The sequence below is a fragment of the Theropithecus gelada genome, chromosome 4, assembly GCF_003255815.1.
Source record: "Theropithecus gelada isolate Dixy chromosome 4, Tgel_1.0, whole genome shotgun sequence".
Lineage (NCBI taxonomy): Eukaryota > Metazoa > Chordata > Mammalia > Primates > Cercopithecidae > Theropithecus > Theropithecus gelada.
Window position 1 is genome coordinate 126117206 of NC_037671.1, and position 18425 is coordinate 126135630.

At 39.8% G+C, this 18425-nt stretch overlaps 1 protein-coding gene across 10 annotated transcripts in view; it reads left to right on the forward strand.

The window, feature by feature from the left end:
- Window positions 1-18425, forward strand: part of PDE10A (phosphodiesterase 10A) — a 337758-nt gene that overhangs the window by 79925 nt on the left and 239408 nt on the right. For 2 of the 10 annotated variants that reach the window (XM_025382247.1, XM_025382248.1), the window contains exon 2: window positions 10322-10449. The exons of the other annotated variants lie outside the window; for them this stretch is intronic. In XM_025382247.1, the coding sequence (XP_025238032.1) occupies window positions 10413-10449 (37 nt within the window). In that variant the 5' untranslated portion in view covers window positions 10322-10412. The remainder of the gene's footprint in view (window positions 1-10321; window positions 10450-18425) is intronic. 10 annotated transcript variants of the gene reach the window in all.

Genomic DNA, 18425 nt, shown 5'->3' on the forward strand with positions numbered 1-18425 from the left:
TTCCACTTCCCCTGCTCTCATCCTTTAGAGTTGGTCACCTGCTGGAGATGGCTGGCGAGGTTGTATGGGAATTCCATCCCCCAGAGCTTGAATGGATGCCCCACAGTTGGCGAGGTGCTGATTCCAAAGGTGCTGCCACCTGAAGTTGTGCTTGCATGCTGATTCTCCACCCTCAGACTTTTAAGACAAAGTCCCCCAAGATTGTCTTTTGTCATTAGTTCAGCATTTTTTTTTCAAGGCAAATATAAAAGAGCTATATAAGAAAGACTGTCGTAGGTAACATTACCGAGTTCTAGATGTTGGCTTCCCATCAAATTTCAAATCAAGGAAGCGAGTTGGTATTTCAACCTCTGAAACCAACTAACATTCTTATGAAATGTCACTTAAAAGTATTAAGAATCATGGATTTTGGTGGCTTCTAGACCTTACTTGTGGTTTTCTTAGTAAATTACAATATGGTAGTATGACTTAGAATATTATTTCTGTATAGCTTCAGGGGTTTAAACTATCATTTGACCCTTGTGGATGTTATTAACATTTTTAATTAGAGATTTGCTTGCCTTCTTTTAGGCCTTTTAATATACAGTATCAGGTCTCTTCTGGGACATGACTCTTTGCCCCACCTGGTCAGATCTCTGAGGAAATGGCAAAATGGGAAAGGAAATATTGAAGAGCCACAGGTTTCATATTTTGTGGTATAATGGGAGGGAGGACATCTTAACTATTGGTGTCTCAGTAAGAATTCAATTTTAAAAACTTGTTTTACTTGTGCAGTAGCTTAATGGAAGCATGTACTATCTCATTCTTTCTCTACAATATTATCTGATTCTCATTATATTGTTGACCTGAAGGAGGAAGTTGAGACACAAAATCTAATTTTAAAAAATTTACTTGAGCCGAGATGAGAGGACAGCCGCCTGGAAGACTCAGACCCAGGTCACCTTGGATGTGAGCTCTGTTCGGCCTTTGTTAGAAGCAGGTTTTCCAAAGTAGAAAGGGGGACAGGGAGTGGGGCTGATAACAGCTGTTTGTCAGGAATTCCCATTGGTTAGACAAATAAGATTGATTAGTGATTGACTATACATTGGTGAAGTGTGGGGTATGTGGTATGGTGTCCAATGAGTGGCCTTGCTTGGTTAGCTGACAGCTGCTTGTGGCGGCAGCTGGTCTAGAGTACACATAGCAAGCAGCTTCAAGAGCTGATTACTTAGCTCAAGGAGGGGAAGTGGGATGCGACTGCTGCCTCACCCTCCTGCCTCTGTGGGTCTGATAATTTATAGCTGGCTCGCATTCCTCAGATAAAGTTTCTTTCCTTACTGTGTTTTATTATTAAGTACCTATATTAGTTTCCTGTGGCTGCTCTAACAAATGCCACAAACTCTGTGGCTTAACACAATGGAAATACATTCTCCCATTCTGGAGAAGAGAAGTCTGGAATCAGAGTATTAGCGGGCTGCACACCCTCCAGAGGCTCGAAGGGAGAGTGCTTTCCTGTCTATTCCAGCTTCTGGGGACTCCAGGCATTCCTTGTCTTACGGCAGCATCATTCTATTCTCTGCCTCTATTTTCACATCCCCTTCTCCTCTGTGCACTTCTCTCTCAAAACTTGCTCTGCCTCCCTCTTTTAAGGATACATTTGATTGCATGTAGGTCCCCCTCAGATTATCAAGGATAATCTCCTTAAAGTCAACGGACTGTGATTGCTAATCATACCTACAAAATACCTTCACAGCAACACCTTGATTAGTATTTGAATGAGTAACTGGGAATATTAGACTAGTCAAGTTCCCACATAAAACTGGCCATCACCCCTTGTAAACTTGGCACTCATATACTTCTCTTTAAACTATGACTAATCTCCAAATAAAGACACCCACAAAGTCATACTTCCACAGGACATGATGCAGCTCTCTTACTTACAACCAAAAATGTGTTAACCCTTTCCCCAGAAGGGTATGCAGAAGTTCCTGGTTGGTGTTCATTGTTTTCCTTAACATCCTAGAACTTAAATACTGTGATGTAAAGTTCACTGTTATTCATGCATCTTATGTTAGATGATAAGGGATAAGAGCAGGAAGAATGCAGAGGTAATAATTGCTTAATTATTTATATACCCACATACTCATAACAAAATAAGAAATACTCATAAACATTGCAGCCCTTATTTCTGAAACTGACTGCCTGGTCCTAGATAGTGTTTATAGCTACTTTCTTCCATTACTCATTCTGTATTCTCTTTGCCCTCTGGGAGCACCACAGCCTGTTGTTCAGGGTTCTTTGCTTGTAGGGTGACCCAGACCCTCATTCCTGAGGGGCCTGGGTCATTAACAGTCCTGCCTGAAAGGGGTTGTTGGTTTTCCATTGACTTCAGTCGCAGGGCATGGTGGCAGATGCCCTAAGGGACATTCTACATTCCAGTCATGTTCTTCCTAACCACCTTTCTGTAGCCGAAAAGCAACCAGGTGTCCAGGTGGTTCATTAGGACAAGGGGCCGAACCAAAAGGAATAACTAAGCCTTTGTTCACTTGCTGGGACAGTGTAAACAAGAGACACAAAACGGTGCTGGCTCCCCAGAGGTGCTGGCTGTCAATCTGCAGAATGGCGCTGGGTGAGAGTCAGATGGATCAGCTCAGATGAGGGGTGCATTTCACTGCTGGGAAGTCTCAAACAAAAGGCTCCTGCCTCTTTATGGGCCTGTTGGCTGGGAGAAGGGCTACGTATGGAAAAGTACTGAAACAAAGGGGAGAAAAGCACGTCCTCCAGGCCCCCAGTAAGAAGGCGGCTGAATGGAGGTACCTGGACAAGGAAGGAAGATATGTGAACAAGCATGGCTGGCCCAGGGGTCAGGGAAGCCTGAGCCCTTAACTGCAACTCCTTTCAGAAAACTGCAGTGCACTGACTGTGCACCAAGCATGTTGTATGGTGGCGTCAGTTTTTCTCCATGAGGGCTGCCAGGCACAACTCGGTAACTGCCTATGTTGGACCTGAAAGATCACACAGAGGATTTGGGCCTGTAGCCAGATTACCCGATAGTAGCAGCTCCATTTCCTCTTGGCAATCAGGATCAATCACCCCAGCCAGTACTTTGCCTATTGATTTAGAGGCCTGAGGAGCCCAAAGTGGCTGCGTGGCAGTCTCAACTTCCAGTTCATTGGAGCCATTGTGTCTTCTGATAGAAATATTCCTTCCTTGGAAGGACCAGCAGAGCATAAGGTGGTGGGAACCGGAAGTGAACATTTTAGTAGTAAATCACCAGGAGTAATATTAAGGGGTACCATTCCTATTCCTCCCCACCCTTGATTCCCGGACCCATGAATCCTGGCTATGGGAGAAACAGTATCATACATTAGACACCAGTTTAGTACATATACAGTCGTCCACAGAACATTGCCCCAGCCCTGCAAGATATCCCACCTAAACCTACCTGCTGCTGAGACTTCAAATACCATTTTTCTTTTCTGTCAAACCAGCTGCTTCAGGATATGGGGACATGTTCATTGAATGTGAATTCCATGATGATGGGTCCATGGTCATACCTCATTTGCTATGAGGTAAATTCCTTGATTAGAAGGAATGCTGTGTGGAATACCTTGAAGTGGTATCATTTAGGGCCCACTTGGATAATACAGGGTAAACTCCTCCTCCCAGGATCTTTCACTATCATCTCATCTTTTGCCATAAGGCAAATAAATATTCTATGGGTTCCAGGGATTTGACGTGGGTATCTTTTTGGGAAGTGATTTTTGGCCTCCTAGAGTATCTGACTGTTTTACTTGCAAACTTTGGCGAGGCAGTAAGATTGAAGAGGTAGTAGAGAATATACGGTAAAGAGGATCTGTAGGCACACTAATATGTTTTGAAACATAGCTCAGGTACACGTTTGCTATGTTAACTTTGGCAAGTGACCTAACTTCTTAATCCTCTTTCCTCTTCTGTAAAATGAGGATAGTAAGAATCATGTATCTGGATTATTTTGAAGATGGATTTAGTAAATGGAAAATGATTAGTATACTGCCCCACACATAGTAGGCATTCAACAAATTCAGACTAATGCTATCACAAGCAACTGGCTAAGAAACGCTTTGCATCAATCAAGCAGCTGTGGAGGCCGGGACTTGGTGGTTGACACATATGGATATGTTTTGTTTGTATTTATAAAAATTTTGAGTTATTTGCCACATGAAGAAATACTGGTAGGACACACAGGAAAACATACTTGTGTGTTTTCTTGGGGGAGAAATCTGGTGGGAATGAGACTTCTTAATATATATATTTTATATTGTTTTAATTTTTGAATGTGTAACAATTTGAAAAGGACCACTAAATAAAGAACTTCGAGGGATAAAAATTCATAGAGGGTCATCTATACTTGTCTTGATTAAAAAACAAGACAAGCTAATAAAAATACCCAGAGTAAAACTGTTATTTTTTTGTTTGTTCTCATGACCCTTGAATCCATGGTGTTTCTTTTGGTATATAGTTACATTTTTTCCTTTGAGTTGAGTGAAATTTTTATATATATATACATTTTTTCTTAGCACTCTTCCACTTAAATTTCACTGGTTGTTTTCATTGTGCATTTAAACATAGGTAAATTTATTTTATTTAGACTTGACAATTAGATCATTTGATGTGAACAACTGTACCTTAGAAAAATGTACTTAATTTGAAATATAATCCTGTTATTAGATTGACATAGAAGTCATATGCTTGTAATGATTTTAAAAATATGCTTCGGCATACTTAAGAAGCTCTCACGATACAGTTTTTATTTTTCCATTGGTTGTGACTTTTGATTTTTTGGGCCCTGTATTTCCACTTACCTCATTAAGCTCCATAGTGACTACTTGAAACAGCCTACATAGAGAAATGTGCTGTTATGGTGAATATCTGCCTTCAAATATTAGCACTTTACTTCTGTGGAGAGCTGTATATTTTTGAAAAGAATTCAGTTTGTTGAAGCTTCATAAAAGCCCTGGGAAATAGGTGGGTCAGGCATCACTAATGTTATTTATCTTCATCTGTTCTATGTTGTCTACCAGCTTAAGTAAAAGACAGGGACCATGCTTTTGTCATCCTTAGATTTCTAGTATCTAGCATGTTGTTAGTGCTCAAAAATAGTTACTGAATATACAAATAAGCATACAGTCAGATAAAGAGATAAGAAAAATCACTAAAACCACATTTGGTGGCAAGTAAATGAAATAATCAAAACTAGGATCCTTGTTGTTAGATGTCTAGTCCAAATGTTCCTCTCACAACAACTGACTGATTCATAGTCTCTGCTTTAAATATGAGATCAGTTGAGGGCTACTTAAATCCATTGTGCCAAAGAGAATATATTAATCCCCGGTCCGAGGAGGATTTAGCACTTTTGTCCACCAGAATAATCAAAATTCTCAAATTGTAAAAACCTCAGAAACACATAATGAGAAATTGTTTTTTTCTGTTTATCAAACTTTTAAACAAAATGCTTATGCTTACCTGTCTTAGTAAATTCGGGCTGCTCCAACAAGTACCACAGACTGGGTGACTTTTAAACATTTATTTCTCACAGTTCTGGGGGCTGGGAAGTCAGAGACCATGGTGCTGGCTGATGCAGTTCCTGGGCAGGGCCCTCTCTCTGGTTGGCAGATGGCTGCCTTCTTGCAAGAGAAATGTTTTGAGAGACAAATCCTCTCTTTCTCATTTCTTATTAGGGCACTAATCTCTCAGCTGTTATGAGGGCACTAATCCTGTCAGTGAGGGCTCTACCCCTCATGACCTAATTACCTCCCAAGGACCCCACCTCCAGATACCACTGCACTGGGGATCAAGGCTTCAACATACGAATTTTGGGGGGACACATTTTGTCCATAGCACTGTTCTTCTATCAGAGCATGGTGAGGTTCTAATTAGTATTAAATGGCCTAAAGTATTCTTTTGGAAAGGAAAGATTTAAGTTAACACCTGAATATTTTTTATGAGTGGTAAGGTTAGAATGGAAACCTGACAGGTTTTCTTACCTCATATTTTCTCCATCATGTCACCATAATGGATCTAAAAAGGAAATTAATGTTTATTTCTATCACCATTTTTTCTAACTGAATGGGCTAAAATTTAACAAGTCAAAAACTGAACTTAACATCTTCTTTCTCATTGGCTAGGACACTTACCATCTTCTTTCTCATTACACCATATATACGTGAGTTTGAAAGCTGGTACTTATCTTTATTCTCATTCACCACTCTCTCCACATTCAGTCCATTCAATAAGTCCTGCTGGTTATATTTTAAAAATATCTCTTGACTACATCACCACTACCCTATATGTGCACATTACTTTTTCCTTGAAACTAATTGTTGTCACTAAAGTCTGATGGATGTTTCAGAAATTCACAGTAAACTTACTTGAGCTGGAATATAATCAGGACCTTCCACTAATTGACAAGAACCAGCCTTATTTCTACCTCTTTGCCTCTTATTTAAGCTCTGGCAACATCAAACTGTTTGTAGTCCCGTGCCCTTCTTGCATCTCTACCTTCTCATGCTGTCATCTCTGGAAATTCCAGACCATTTACTTGCTTGCTTAATTTCTTCTCATGAAGGCTCAGCTCAGGTGTCATTTCCAGAAGACATACCTGACCCGTTCCTCCCCATGATTCTCTCCTGACTCCAAGTATTGGGTTCATTTATTCAAACATTCATTAATTTAAATATGCATTGAGCTCCTACTGTTGACCAGGCGCTGTTCTAAGTGCTTGTGATACATCAATGAACAAAACAGAAGAGCCCTGTCCTTGTGAATTCATGTTTTCTAGTAAAAGAAATGGACAACAAATAAAAGTAAATTATGTAGGATATTCGAAAACTTAGAGTGCCACAGGAAAAATGATGTAGAACAGAGTGAGGAGGGTCAGGAGTTGGGGCAGTGGGGGCTGGGAGACAACAGTATTAAATACCATGTAGCTCTCATTTGAGACAGTGACATTTTGAACAATTGCTTGCAGGGGTGTGATGTAGACACCTGAGGAAAGAACAGTATTCCAGGCAGAGGGACAAGCCAGGGAAAAGGCCAGGATGTGGATGTATGCCTAGTTTGTTCAAGGTGAGAGATGTCATGAGGAACAGGCCATGTAAGGACTGGCCTTTGCTGTGTGAGATCAGGGGAAGTTGGAGGGTTTTTAGCAGAGCAGCAACATGATCTAGCTAATGTTTTCACTGGGTACTAGATTGAGACCAGACTATAGATGTATGCAGGTTAACCAGTTAGAAAGCTATTGCAGTAGCCAGATGAAGGATGATAGTGGCTTGAATTGATGGTGTTGACTGTGGGGAAGGTGAAACATGGTTAGGTTTTGGATGAATTTAGAAGTTTGCAACAACAGGACTGCTTAATGGTATGGATATGAGGTATGAGAGACGGCAAAGAGTCAGGGAGGGCTTGAATCTTCCCTGTCATTCTCCCTAATCTTGTGCATGTAACTGGTCATCTAGTCTTGTCAGCCTGCCATTTAATTATCAGTTTTATTCTACTACTGTTTCTCAACTGCACTGCTGCAGTGGCTGACTAATGGGCATTCCTGGCTTCAATCAATCCTTTCGATGGGAGTACAGAGCATTCTAAAATCCACATCTGCTTATGTCATTCTCAAGGTGAAATCCTGCGTATTTCCATCCACCTACAAATAAAATTCTGAAGTCCTTAGCATGGCATACGTATCCTTAAACTGCCTTTGCTTACTCTGAGCACCTATCCTCCACCTCTTCCACATGCCTTTTATCATATGTAATTTTTGAATTTCTGAAAAGGTTGATCCTTCGTGCCTTCTTGGGAGGGTATGTGCTGTTCCTCCTGTCTGGGATGCCCTTTCCATCTTGTCTGTTAGTGGATTACAAGGCTAAATTTGGGTGTCCATTTGTCTGTGAGAAGCTTCTCTGACCTTAGTATCTCACCTAGTCTGTTGCTCTTCTTCCTTTTCCTATAGACCTCATGTACAGTTATTGAACTTTTTATCCCACTGATTTGTAGCTGTTTGTGGTCTATCTTCCCTTAAGGGAAGCAAGCAGTAGTTTTATTTTATCATTATTTAGCAAAGGCCCAATACATGCATGATTAACTTTTGGGCAGTTGGGACAGTAAGGCAGAAATGGGTAGAAATAAATTGGAGAGACTGACTTTATATTATACCATGTAAGAAAAAAACAGAAAAAGAGTTTGGCGGCCAACAAGGGCAAATGCATTTAGTAGGAAAGAGTCGAGGTGTAGGTGTGGGTTTTACGGAAATCTTGAGGACCACAGGAATGGGGAGAATAGCCGGAGCTGAAGGTTGTTTGGGGCCAGATGGTGGAGATGCTTCCATACTCTGTTTTTCTTCTTTGTTCTGGAACAGTGAGGAACTGATCAGATTTTTTAAAATAAAAATCTGAAACAGAGTGTCGTTCTTTTGGTTAAAGTGGACTTTGCACCTATCATGTTGTTTCATTACGTTGTAGCATTTACAAAAGGTAATCTATAACAGTCAACAATACTTCTGGATTCTTTCAGGGAGGGTAGGGACTGTGGGGAGGAGTAAGTTTACCCTTACAGAATCTTGACTTAATTTGTCATTGGGGGGAAAGAAAAAATCAAACAAAAGCTCTTGACAGTGCAGCCATCCAGAGAAGAAGAAAAGCTGCTGTCTGTTGAACTAAAAGAGATGCTGGGTTTCCCTTAGACTGAGGTTGGCAGCCCTGAGCATCTGGGCGATTCAGCCCACAATTGGGATATACGTATTTACCGGAAGTCGGTCCGGATTGAATAAAGCGGGAACTTCCTGCTTGTACTGAACTGAAGGTCATGGCTTATCCAGCGGGCGCTCCTGGTTCCTGTCTCTAGCCAGGGAGAGGAGAGGCCCGTGGAGATGCCACAGAGGTGACCCCGTGCAAGGAATGGCAGGGTCCATGTTTAGAGAGTTTCCCGGGTTTCTCTGGTTTTGTGTATTTTCTATTGCGTCCTCTAGCTGCTGGACTCGGGTCTTGGGCCCTCCCCAGCCGTAGGAAGTTTCCCGCCCGTCCAAGGAAGCCCAGGCCGGAAGCAGGTGGGCGGAGTTTCTGGGGTGGGCATGATGTCATCAGAAGTGCCTGTGCCCACCTGTCACATGCCACCTTGGCTGTGGCTGCTGATTGCATGAGGGCTGCTCTAATCCAGTCTTGAAGTGGATGGCGGCAGGGAGGCGGGGACTCATAGCAGGGGGCCCACGTGTGGGGAGCTCCAAGAGTGAGGGGACCCGGGGTGGACGAGTGCCTCAGGTGGACTCCAGAACCGTGGGTGTAAAGCCCATTGGCAGCTCCTTGGCTTGGCACCCAGAGATGGGGGTTGCCTGTGCCCTTGGGGGCATGGGGCCTTTACAGCCCATTCAGCAGCTGAGTGGTCCCAGCTTCCTGCTGTGCTGAAGCCCTAGAAGACTTCTCAGAATTTCTTGAGTATGGAGTGTTGAGTGCTGCCCTGGAAGGTCTTGGAATGCCAGCTGGGCATGGGCTGGTCACAGACTTTTGGGCCCAGGGATCACTCCACGTCCCCCAGGAGAGTACTTCTGAGAGTAGAGTAGTGTTAAGGAAGATTGATCAGGAGCCCTGAAACCAGAAAGGCAAGTTGAGGGAGAAGGCTGTGCACTGGCATGGGTCTGCTCAGTTAGAGCACCTTTTGGCTGCAAGTAACAGAAACCCTACTTCAGATTACTTACACAATAGGGAAAATTTGCATCACAAAACATGAGCCTTTGAGGAAGGGCAACTCCAGGATTGATGGATTTAGTAACTCACACCCGTGGATCTGCTTCTTTACCCTTCCCACTTTGCTAATGGACTTTGTTTTGATGGTGGCAAGATCAGCTCTTTGGCTGTAGGCCTGGTATGCACATTGGAAGAAGAGTGGACTTTTCTGTGTGGAGCTAAACTAACAACTTTCAGGGAAGGAGAGTATTACCATGACTGATTTAGCAAATCAGGATTTATTCTGAACTGGAGATGGTGACCTTCCCTGAGAGGGAAAAATAATGGCTAACTGTCTGAACAAAGACAATAGCAGTGGGAGTGAAGACGGTTTAAAGGAGGCAGAAACACTGAAGGTACGGTCGACAGAAATCAGTGATTTGCATTTAGGGATTGAAGAAGAGGGCGGATTGGAGGATGACTGGGATATTTAGTTTAGGTGATTAAGAGGATGATTTCATTTAAAGAGATGGGATATGAAAGAGGGAGGAGAAGGAGGAGAAGAGGGAGAAGATTCTAGTAGGTTAAGGTGTAGCCATGCTGAGAATTATCTGTTAGTTATTTGATTTTTTTGTTTTGTTTTTGTTTAGAAGCTAATGGTATAGATATAGAAGTCATCCACAGAGATGTTACAGTTGAAGAGATGGGGGTAGAGAAGACTTTGAAGGAAAAGAATGTAGAATGAGGATAGAAGAGAGGAAATCCCAACATTTAACAGGTGAGTAGAGGACACTAAGCCAGCAAAAGAAATTTAGAAGGGACATTCAGATAGACAGGAAGCAAACTAGTACTCTGTAGCTCTGTTTTGATCTGCCAATTCATTAAAATTATCAATTGATGAAAACTTTGTTTGGTTCACACCTTGAGTCTTTTTGGTGCCAGCGTTCACTCAAGACCCCTACAATATCATTGACAGGGTTTCATTGCACCAAAAAAGTTTACAGTGTTTCATTCTGGATGGGTTAGTTTTAATGGCTTTTGAGGATTTCTGTGATGTTCTAGTTGGGTGATTTTTCCCTTTATGTTTCATAGGGTGGTTACATATTTGCTTTAGGCAAATTGATTATTGGCTAAATGACCTGCTTTACTATGTTATGTGGAGAAATTTCCAAGAAACTAAAGGATTAGTTAACAATATCTGATCCTACTGAGACCAAGGGAGATGAAGACTGCGATAATGATATTTAGCAATTTGGAAAGCTGGTTTAACCAAAAAATGATTTTCATGCAGTTATGGGGAATGAAATCATTGGGTGATGATTAATGCATGACTTAGAATTAAGGACATTAAAATAAGCACTGGACTACTCTTTTGACTTTGATGGTGCAAGAAAAATAGAAGGTGTGGTGGGTTTACCAGGTGTGAAGGACATTTTTTTGTTGTGAATCATGTTTCAGGATTGGTGGAAGTATGAGTGTCTTAGAAATCTTTACATTAAAAGGGGCAAGGAGAGTTTGAAGACATGAGACATAAAGGGGAAATAACTAAGTGAGCAATTAAAATAAGGAATCAAGAACCAAAAAAGAGAGCCAACTGAGTTAGGAGAGAAGCTAGAAAGTGGGTAGAGGTTCAGAGAAACATTGCAGAGGAAAAATAAAGGATCCTCTGAGTAACAAAAGGCTAGGTCATGTGTCAGGGTGATCATGCCATGTCCAGATGCTTAGGAGTAATGGAACAGTCTTGGTCCGGCTGCTGTGGGATCAATATAGGGATCCATCTAAGAGACGGAAAAGAATTGACACGACTGCATTTTTCTCTAACCAGTTAGAAATGCAGGTCACAAAACTCGAATGATTAGGTTTCCCTAGTGTGGGGTGGGACTAAGCAAAGAATTCTGTGGTGCTTGCTGAGGTGTTATTGCAGTAATTGGCAACGGTTTTTAAACTCAATAGCGAGGCAAAGTTAATTCAAATGGGAGAGAAACTAGATGAACAGGGACCACAGTGTACAGTTGAGGGCAAATACCTGACTCAAAAGTAGTGAAAGGAAGAATGAGGTGTAAGGATAGGATGGTGTCATCAGAGAGGGGAATTTTGTCATAGGAGGGAGTAGATAATTTTTCTACTTATTCGTGGTTTATAACGGCATGACCTCTAACCCACATAGAGGAGGGAGCAAATGAATCATACCCTGTTTTAACAGGTAAGCTTGAGGGAATAATAAACAGTTATAATGTAATATCGGAAATCTATTGTTTTATTAGCTGTATAACCAGGATGACAGTTTATGAGGTGTATTAGTTTGAGATACTTGTAAATTATGGTATAAATGCATTCTCACTTTTAATAAAGAGCTTTTTAATGTACAGCCTGAGCTGAGACTAGTAAGTAAAACTCTTACTTTTGTCATTTACAATGTGTTGATTACGTTGACCAGATTAGTTTTCAAATAGCAAGTGTGACATTTCTCTGAGTATTTTTAAGTTGTTTTAAAATGATTTTTAAGTCAAGGATAGGTTCTTTGAAGATTAATTTTGAGGTGAAATAGTTTTTATGAGACAGTTTGTGTCTTTAGCAGATTCTCTTTGGATCCCTCAATCCTGAATTCACTGGTGTGACTGAGCTCCACTTGCCTGAGTGGCTGGAACTCTCTCCCCTGCCTGTGTTTAGAGCTGCAAATATTGGCCAGCATTTGAAAGCAGTTAACCTATTCCCAATCCCCAAGCACCCCCCCCCTTTTTTTTTTTTTTTTTTTTTGGAGACGGAGTCTCGCTCTGTCACCCAGGCTAGAGTGCAGTAGTGCGATCTCGGCTCGCTGCAGGATCCATCTCCTGAGTTCATGCCATTCTCCTGCCTCAGCCTCCCAAGTAGCTGGGACTACAGGTGCCCGTCACCATGCCCAGCTAATTTTTGTATTTTTAGTAGAGACGGGATTTCACTGCCCCAGCACCGTTTTTAGTAGAGCTAATATAAAAGGCACACATACATTTTCTAACAAATTGCTTTTTTTCTTTTTTTAATAAGGTAATGGAGTCAGTGTTCTGAAACTACAGCTTTGACATTTATTTGCATAAGTAGGAGGGGAAGTGGTTCCCATATGCAGCTAGAACACCCCTTTAAAAAAAACTCACTTTCTCTTAAGTTTGAATTTGAAGGCAGAGGCTTTTATTATTATTAATGCCATATGTTGGACGGTTTGTTTTGTTAATAAGTTGCTAAAACCTGCTTAGCTCCTAACTTTAACCTACACTCTCACAATTACAAACACCTTCCTTCCTCCAGGGTTCACACAGTAATGGCTGAAGTGCCAGGCACTATAAGCTGATAAGATAAGAAGCACATGGCACATTGTCATAAGCCAGGGGTCCCTACTGGGCCGGCTGACGCACACAGTCTTCCCCTGATGTCAAAGGGCTGAGAAGTAGCACCTTGGCTCTTTTCCCGAATTTTGTGCCAGAGCAGGGGAAAAGACTCTTTGTTTGAAAAAGCAGCTATTGAGATATTTTTTTTAATTGCTTTTCTTGACTGTAGGCCAGATTCCTGTCTGTTTAAATGGCTTGGTATTATTTCTGAGTTGTTTGGCAGGAATAATGTTTGCTAGTAAAAATACGTTTAATTCATTTATACATAACATTTGATGATCAGTTCGTTGCCACTTATAAGACTTTGAATTTTTGCATTTTTTGGTGAGAAAGTAAGTGTGGCAAATTTGATGAAAGGCAGAGTTCAATATATCTCATATATAAGCTTTTAAACTCTGTCACCAGTATTTGGACAATGAACCCTGTCTTAATAAATCTATGAGGAGGGGGAAAGCTAAATGTAGACGAGGGTCATTTCAGTAACACTTAATGCCTGACAAGCTGTTTATCTCAATTACTTATTTGCATTTATACTGAAATATGAAAAATGTTAGATTCATGAGATGGAACTGTTCAAGACTAGTAGTAGTCTACTAATGCATATGCCAAACACATTCTCTCTACTGATTAAAAAAAAAAAAAAAAAAAAAATCCAGACATCATGAACATGCTCTACGGCCAAATTGTCATCATAGTGAAAAGTCTGCACAGTACATTATTCCATAAAATGTCGTTTAATTGTTTTATGGGCTCCTTTTGAAGTCCTAAAGAATGAAGATAATTACAAACCTGTAATTTTATGGCTGCCTTGTGGAAAAGGGTAGACCAAAGTGCCTATACCAGGATGAAAGACCTGAAAATCTAAATAGCGTATTATATATAAAACTTTTCGTAATTAATTATGAGATTAGCTCAGATTAGTGAAATATAGCCAGTTTTGCATTGTCATTTAAACTTGAAATTTTAACATGAACGCTACTTGAACAAAGTTGGCAGTGAGAATTGTGGATTACAATTAGCACTCTACAGAACGGTGAGACATACTGGAAGTAAAGCTGAGGATTACTGCTTTTTTGTTTGTTTGTTTGTTTGTTTGAGATAGGGTCTCATTCTGTTGCCCAGGCTGGAGTGCAGTGGCACGATCATGGCTCACTGCAGCCTCAACCTCCCTGAGCTCAGATGATCCTCCCACCTCAGCCTCCAGCGTTTCACCTTGTTGCTCAGGCTGGTCTCAAACTCCTAAGGCTCAAACAAGCCTCCAGCCTTGGCTTCCCAAAGTGCTGGAGTTACAGGAGTGAGCCACGGCACCCAGCCGAGTGACTATTTAATGTTTACATTTTTGTTACCAAGGAAGCAAAAGAAAATATTTTAGTAATTTAGAAATGCCACTGAATTGTTAAAATGACATTTTTGAATTAAGGTATTTTACAGAAACCACTTTATAACAATGTCATATTGGATCTTTTGATGAATGTTTTGTTGACTAGGTATAAACTAATTTTTTTATACTTAGGTGGTAATAAGAGCTGCCATTTTCTGAAATTTTTAAAGTAATTTTCATGTATGAGGTATAGATATTATTATCTCCATTTTCCAAATGAGGAAATTGAGGCATAGAAATGTTAAGTGACTTATTTCAAAAATTCTGTAAATGGTAGAACTAAGAGTACCTTGGTAGTCATCGTTGATAATTATAATTTTCTGTTTTCAATTAAATGCTGCCATAGAGACCAGAATAATAATGCCACTTTTCTTCAAGCACTAAACTTGCTTTCATGAAAAGATTAAGTATTAGGGAAGGAAATTAGAGTTTTAGAGGTAATAGGTGACATATATACATGAAACTTTCAAGAAAGCGGAAGTGCCATGTTTAAATCTTTCTCTGATGTAAAGATAAGCGGACACAATTCTTCCGTGCTTCACTGCTCTGTGCAGTAAGTTCATGTTAGTAGGGTGCACAGCTTAGATGCCTGTGTTTCTACTCATAGTATTTCTTAGTCACTAGGGACAATTTGGCTCCTAAATGTTAAGAAAGAATTAGCAGCTGTTAAAGTAGAGGAACAAGATGTTTGACAGCAGCATAGCAAGTTGGGGGCTGTGTAACGAATGATCTGAAGTGGAACAGCTATAGTGTGAACAAGTGAATAGAAACTTTTGAAGTATTTGCTGCACAGCTTCAAACAGTGTAGCATGACTGTGGATTATCAGAAAATAAATACAAGCAGGTCAACTGGTACTAAACACTTATGAATGGGGATTTCTTTTTAAAAGCCAAATCAGTTTGCCTAAGAGGTGAAGTGTAATGCTTCCAAAGAGTGTCACAATGTGTTAAAATGGCTAAGGTCACAAATTAGATAACTATCTCTCTAAGAACAAAATGTGAAGAGAACTGTCTTAGGAACTCTGGCCTGTCTCACTAAGATAACATTATCCATAGCAGTGATACTGACTCTCAAGCATAGGAATGTTTAGAGTATCTCATTGATGATGCCTAAGTGGTGTGTAATTTCTTGTTCCAGTCTATTGGTGGGACTTGAATTCCTAGGTTTCCCAAGAGAATTGCATGGTGTGTGCTTCTCCAGTATTTTCATATTTATCAGCAAAGATCTAGTAAAATAAATAATGAAATCAATTGTTTTGTAAGGTAAGCAAGGCAGAGGACAGATGTGGTTCCCAGAGACTCAGGTTGCTGTTCTGCTCGCAAACAGCTGGAAGATTCGGTGTCATATAAGTGTCTTAGATGCGATCAAAATAATGAAATTACTAGAAGTAATGAAAGCACCTCAGTAAGATAATAGTTTTATCCGTCTGTTCCTTTGATTCTGAAACATATATTGAATGCTTAGTGTGTGAAAGTATAGTTGATTCTCATTACTTTTGAATTTTGTATTTGCTCATTTGCTTACTCACTAAAATTGATTTGTAACCCCAATCCTCACAGTGCTTTCACTGTCATTTGTGGACATGTGCGTGTGCAGAGTAAGGTTATGTACTGATTGGTTGATGAAAATGTCACTAAAGGCTTGTAGGAACCTAACCTTGTATTTCCACTAGGAGCAAGCTTTGGTCAAGTATTTGCTGATTCAGTGTTTGTGTGGGCTTTATAGAACATAATGCTGCTAATAATAATAGACTGTAATTACTAGCACTCAGGATAAGATGAATAAGACGTAGTTTCTACTTCAAAGACCAGAGAAAGACTTCATATCAATGCTTAAGAAATTGATGTATGTCTTATATAGCACTGATTTTCTGGCAGACCCTTTTGTGTTGAGATGCCAGCTTATCATTAAAGAAAATCGAGTTATTTCCTCTTTTAAAATTAAGTAGTGTTTGAGAAGATTGGTTTTGATTTTGAAAATATCATATAGCTTATAAAAAATATGCTGTTTTCTTGATATTAACAAAGCAAAATCATGTGAATTATAAAATTCAAGTGTGTATGTTTTGAAAGTATATGAGAAAATATCACTGTTGGTCCGGTATTAATTCTTACTCAAGGACTGTCCATTTGTTATGATTGTTTCTCCTAGTGGCTTGAGCTAAATGTAAGCATTAGGAACACAGTAGTGCTGCAGTTGCTTGTTTTAGATATCAGATTGGATTGATGGTTTTTGTTTTTGTATGCTTATTATTTTTGACACAATATTTGTCCAATTATTAAAAGATTCATTCTGCCTTTTAAACAATTTTAAGTCTACATTTTTTTTTCAGAAAGGAGAGCGTGAGTTTTGCTAGGACTGCCTTTAGGATAGTAGTCATATTGGATTAAGGATTCACCCTGTGGACCTCATTTTACTTCATCATCTCCTTTAAGATCCCTTCTCCACACAGAGTCACATTCTGAGGTACTGGGGGTTAGGACTTCAACACATGAATTTTGGAGGAACACAATTTAGTCCATAACAGAGAAGAATGTACATTGTGGTTTCTGTCCCAACTTTTCTTGGCTCTCCATTGGTTAGAACGGGTAAAAAATGTTTGTGTAGCTTACATTCTAAAGTTTTTCCTGCTTAATTTTTTCCTCTCCAGAAAACAAACACTTTTGGCACTTCCAATTTTTTTTCTTTTTCCCTTAACAGCAAAGAACATATGTGGGTTTATGCAGCTTGATGCAGTTCTGAGTTTCCTTCAACATTTATTGATAGTGCCTACACACAGGGAACAGTAAACCGGAATGAGAGTAGGGAGTAACGTTTCCTGTGAAGCATTCTTCCTTGCTTAAAAAAACAAATTTTGGGAGGAGATTTAAGAAGAGGGTATGAGTTTAACAAGACAAGAGGAACATTTCCTATAAAGAGACATGAAACAAGCAGTTTGAACAGAGGGAAGACGTCACAGGCTGTGAAGGTAAACAGAAATAATTATATTATACTACAAATTTGAACATAAGAATTTCGGGAAGACAGAAACATTCAGACCCACAGCAGTCACTTAAACAATGGTGATATCAAGGTTAATTGTTAAGCACATTGGAAAGGTTGGAATACGTTCTTTGAACATTGACACAGTCTTACAACACTCGTGCAAAAGAAGAAAGAATAATAAATTCATTTCTTGATGTGGAACCCAGGACAAATGATGGCAATTACATGGGCTATTCACACTGTGCATTTTAATAGTCTCAATTAGGGACAATTTAGATTATGTCCTTGAGTAAGGAGAAAAAAAGGCCCCTACAACAATGCTGTTCAACAGAAATGTAACGTGAAATAAAGATGACAGATGTAAGTTAAAATATTCTGGTAGCCACTTTAAAAAGTAAGTGAAATTAACTTAATAATAAAATGGACTTAATTTATTCCAGAATATTAGAATTTTAGCTTCTGATTATTAAATAATTATTTAATGAAATATTTTACAGTCTTACATTTGTACTGTTGTCTATGAAATCCAGTATGTATTTTACACTCACAGCACATCTCACTTTGGAGTAGCAACTTTTTGAGTCTCCAATAGCTACTTGTCAGTAATGGCTATTCTGTTGAACAAGCATAGCTGTATAAACTTTGTGACTTTCCAGAATAGTTTCTTTTTCATTTTCTCACCAATAACATTTTCAACAGCAAAATTAGCATAAATTTCTCTTTGCTTCTTCACAATTTCTTGGATAGATTTATTCTTACTGCAGATCTTAGCAAGCTCAGCATACCTTTGGTTTTTGTTATTAAATCAAGAACTTCCACCCTTTAACTTAAAGGAACTACTTTATGGCTTCTCTGTGATGTATCTGAATTGCCGACATCACTACTCTTGCACTTTGGGGTTATTATTAAGTAAAATAAGGGTGACTTGAACACAGACACTGGGATACCATGACAGTTGATCTGATAAGCAAGATGGCTACAAAGTGACTGAGGGATGGGGAGTGTGTATAGCATGGAGAAGCTGG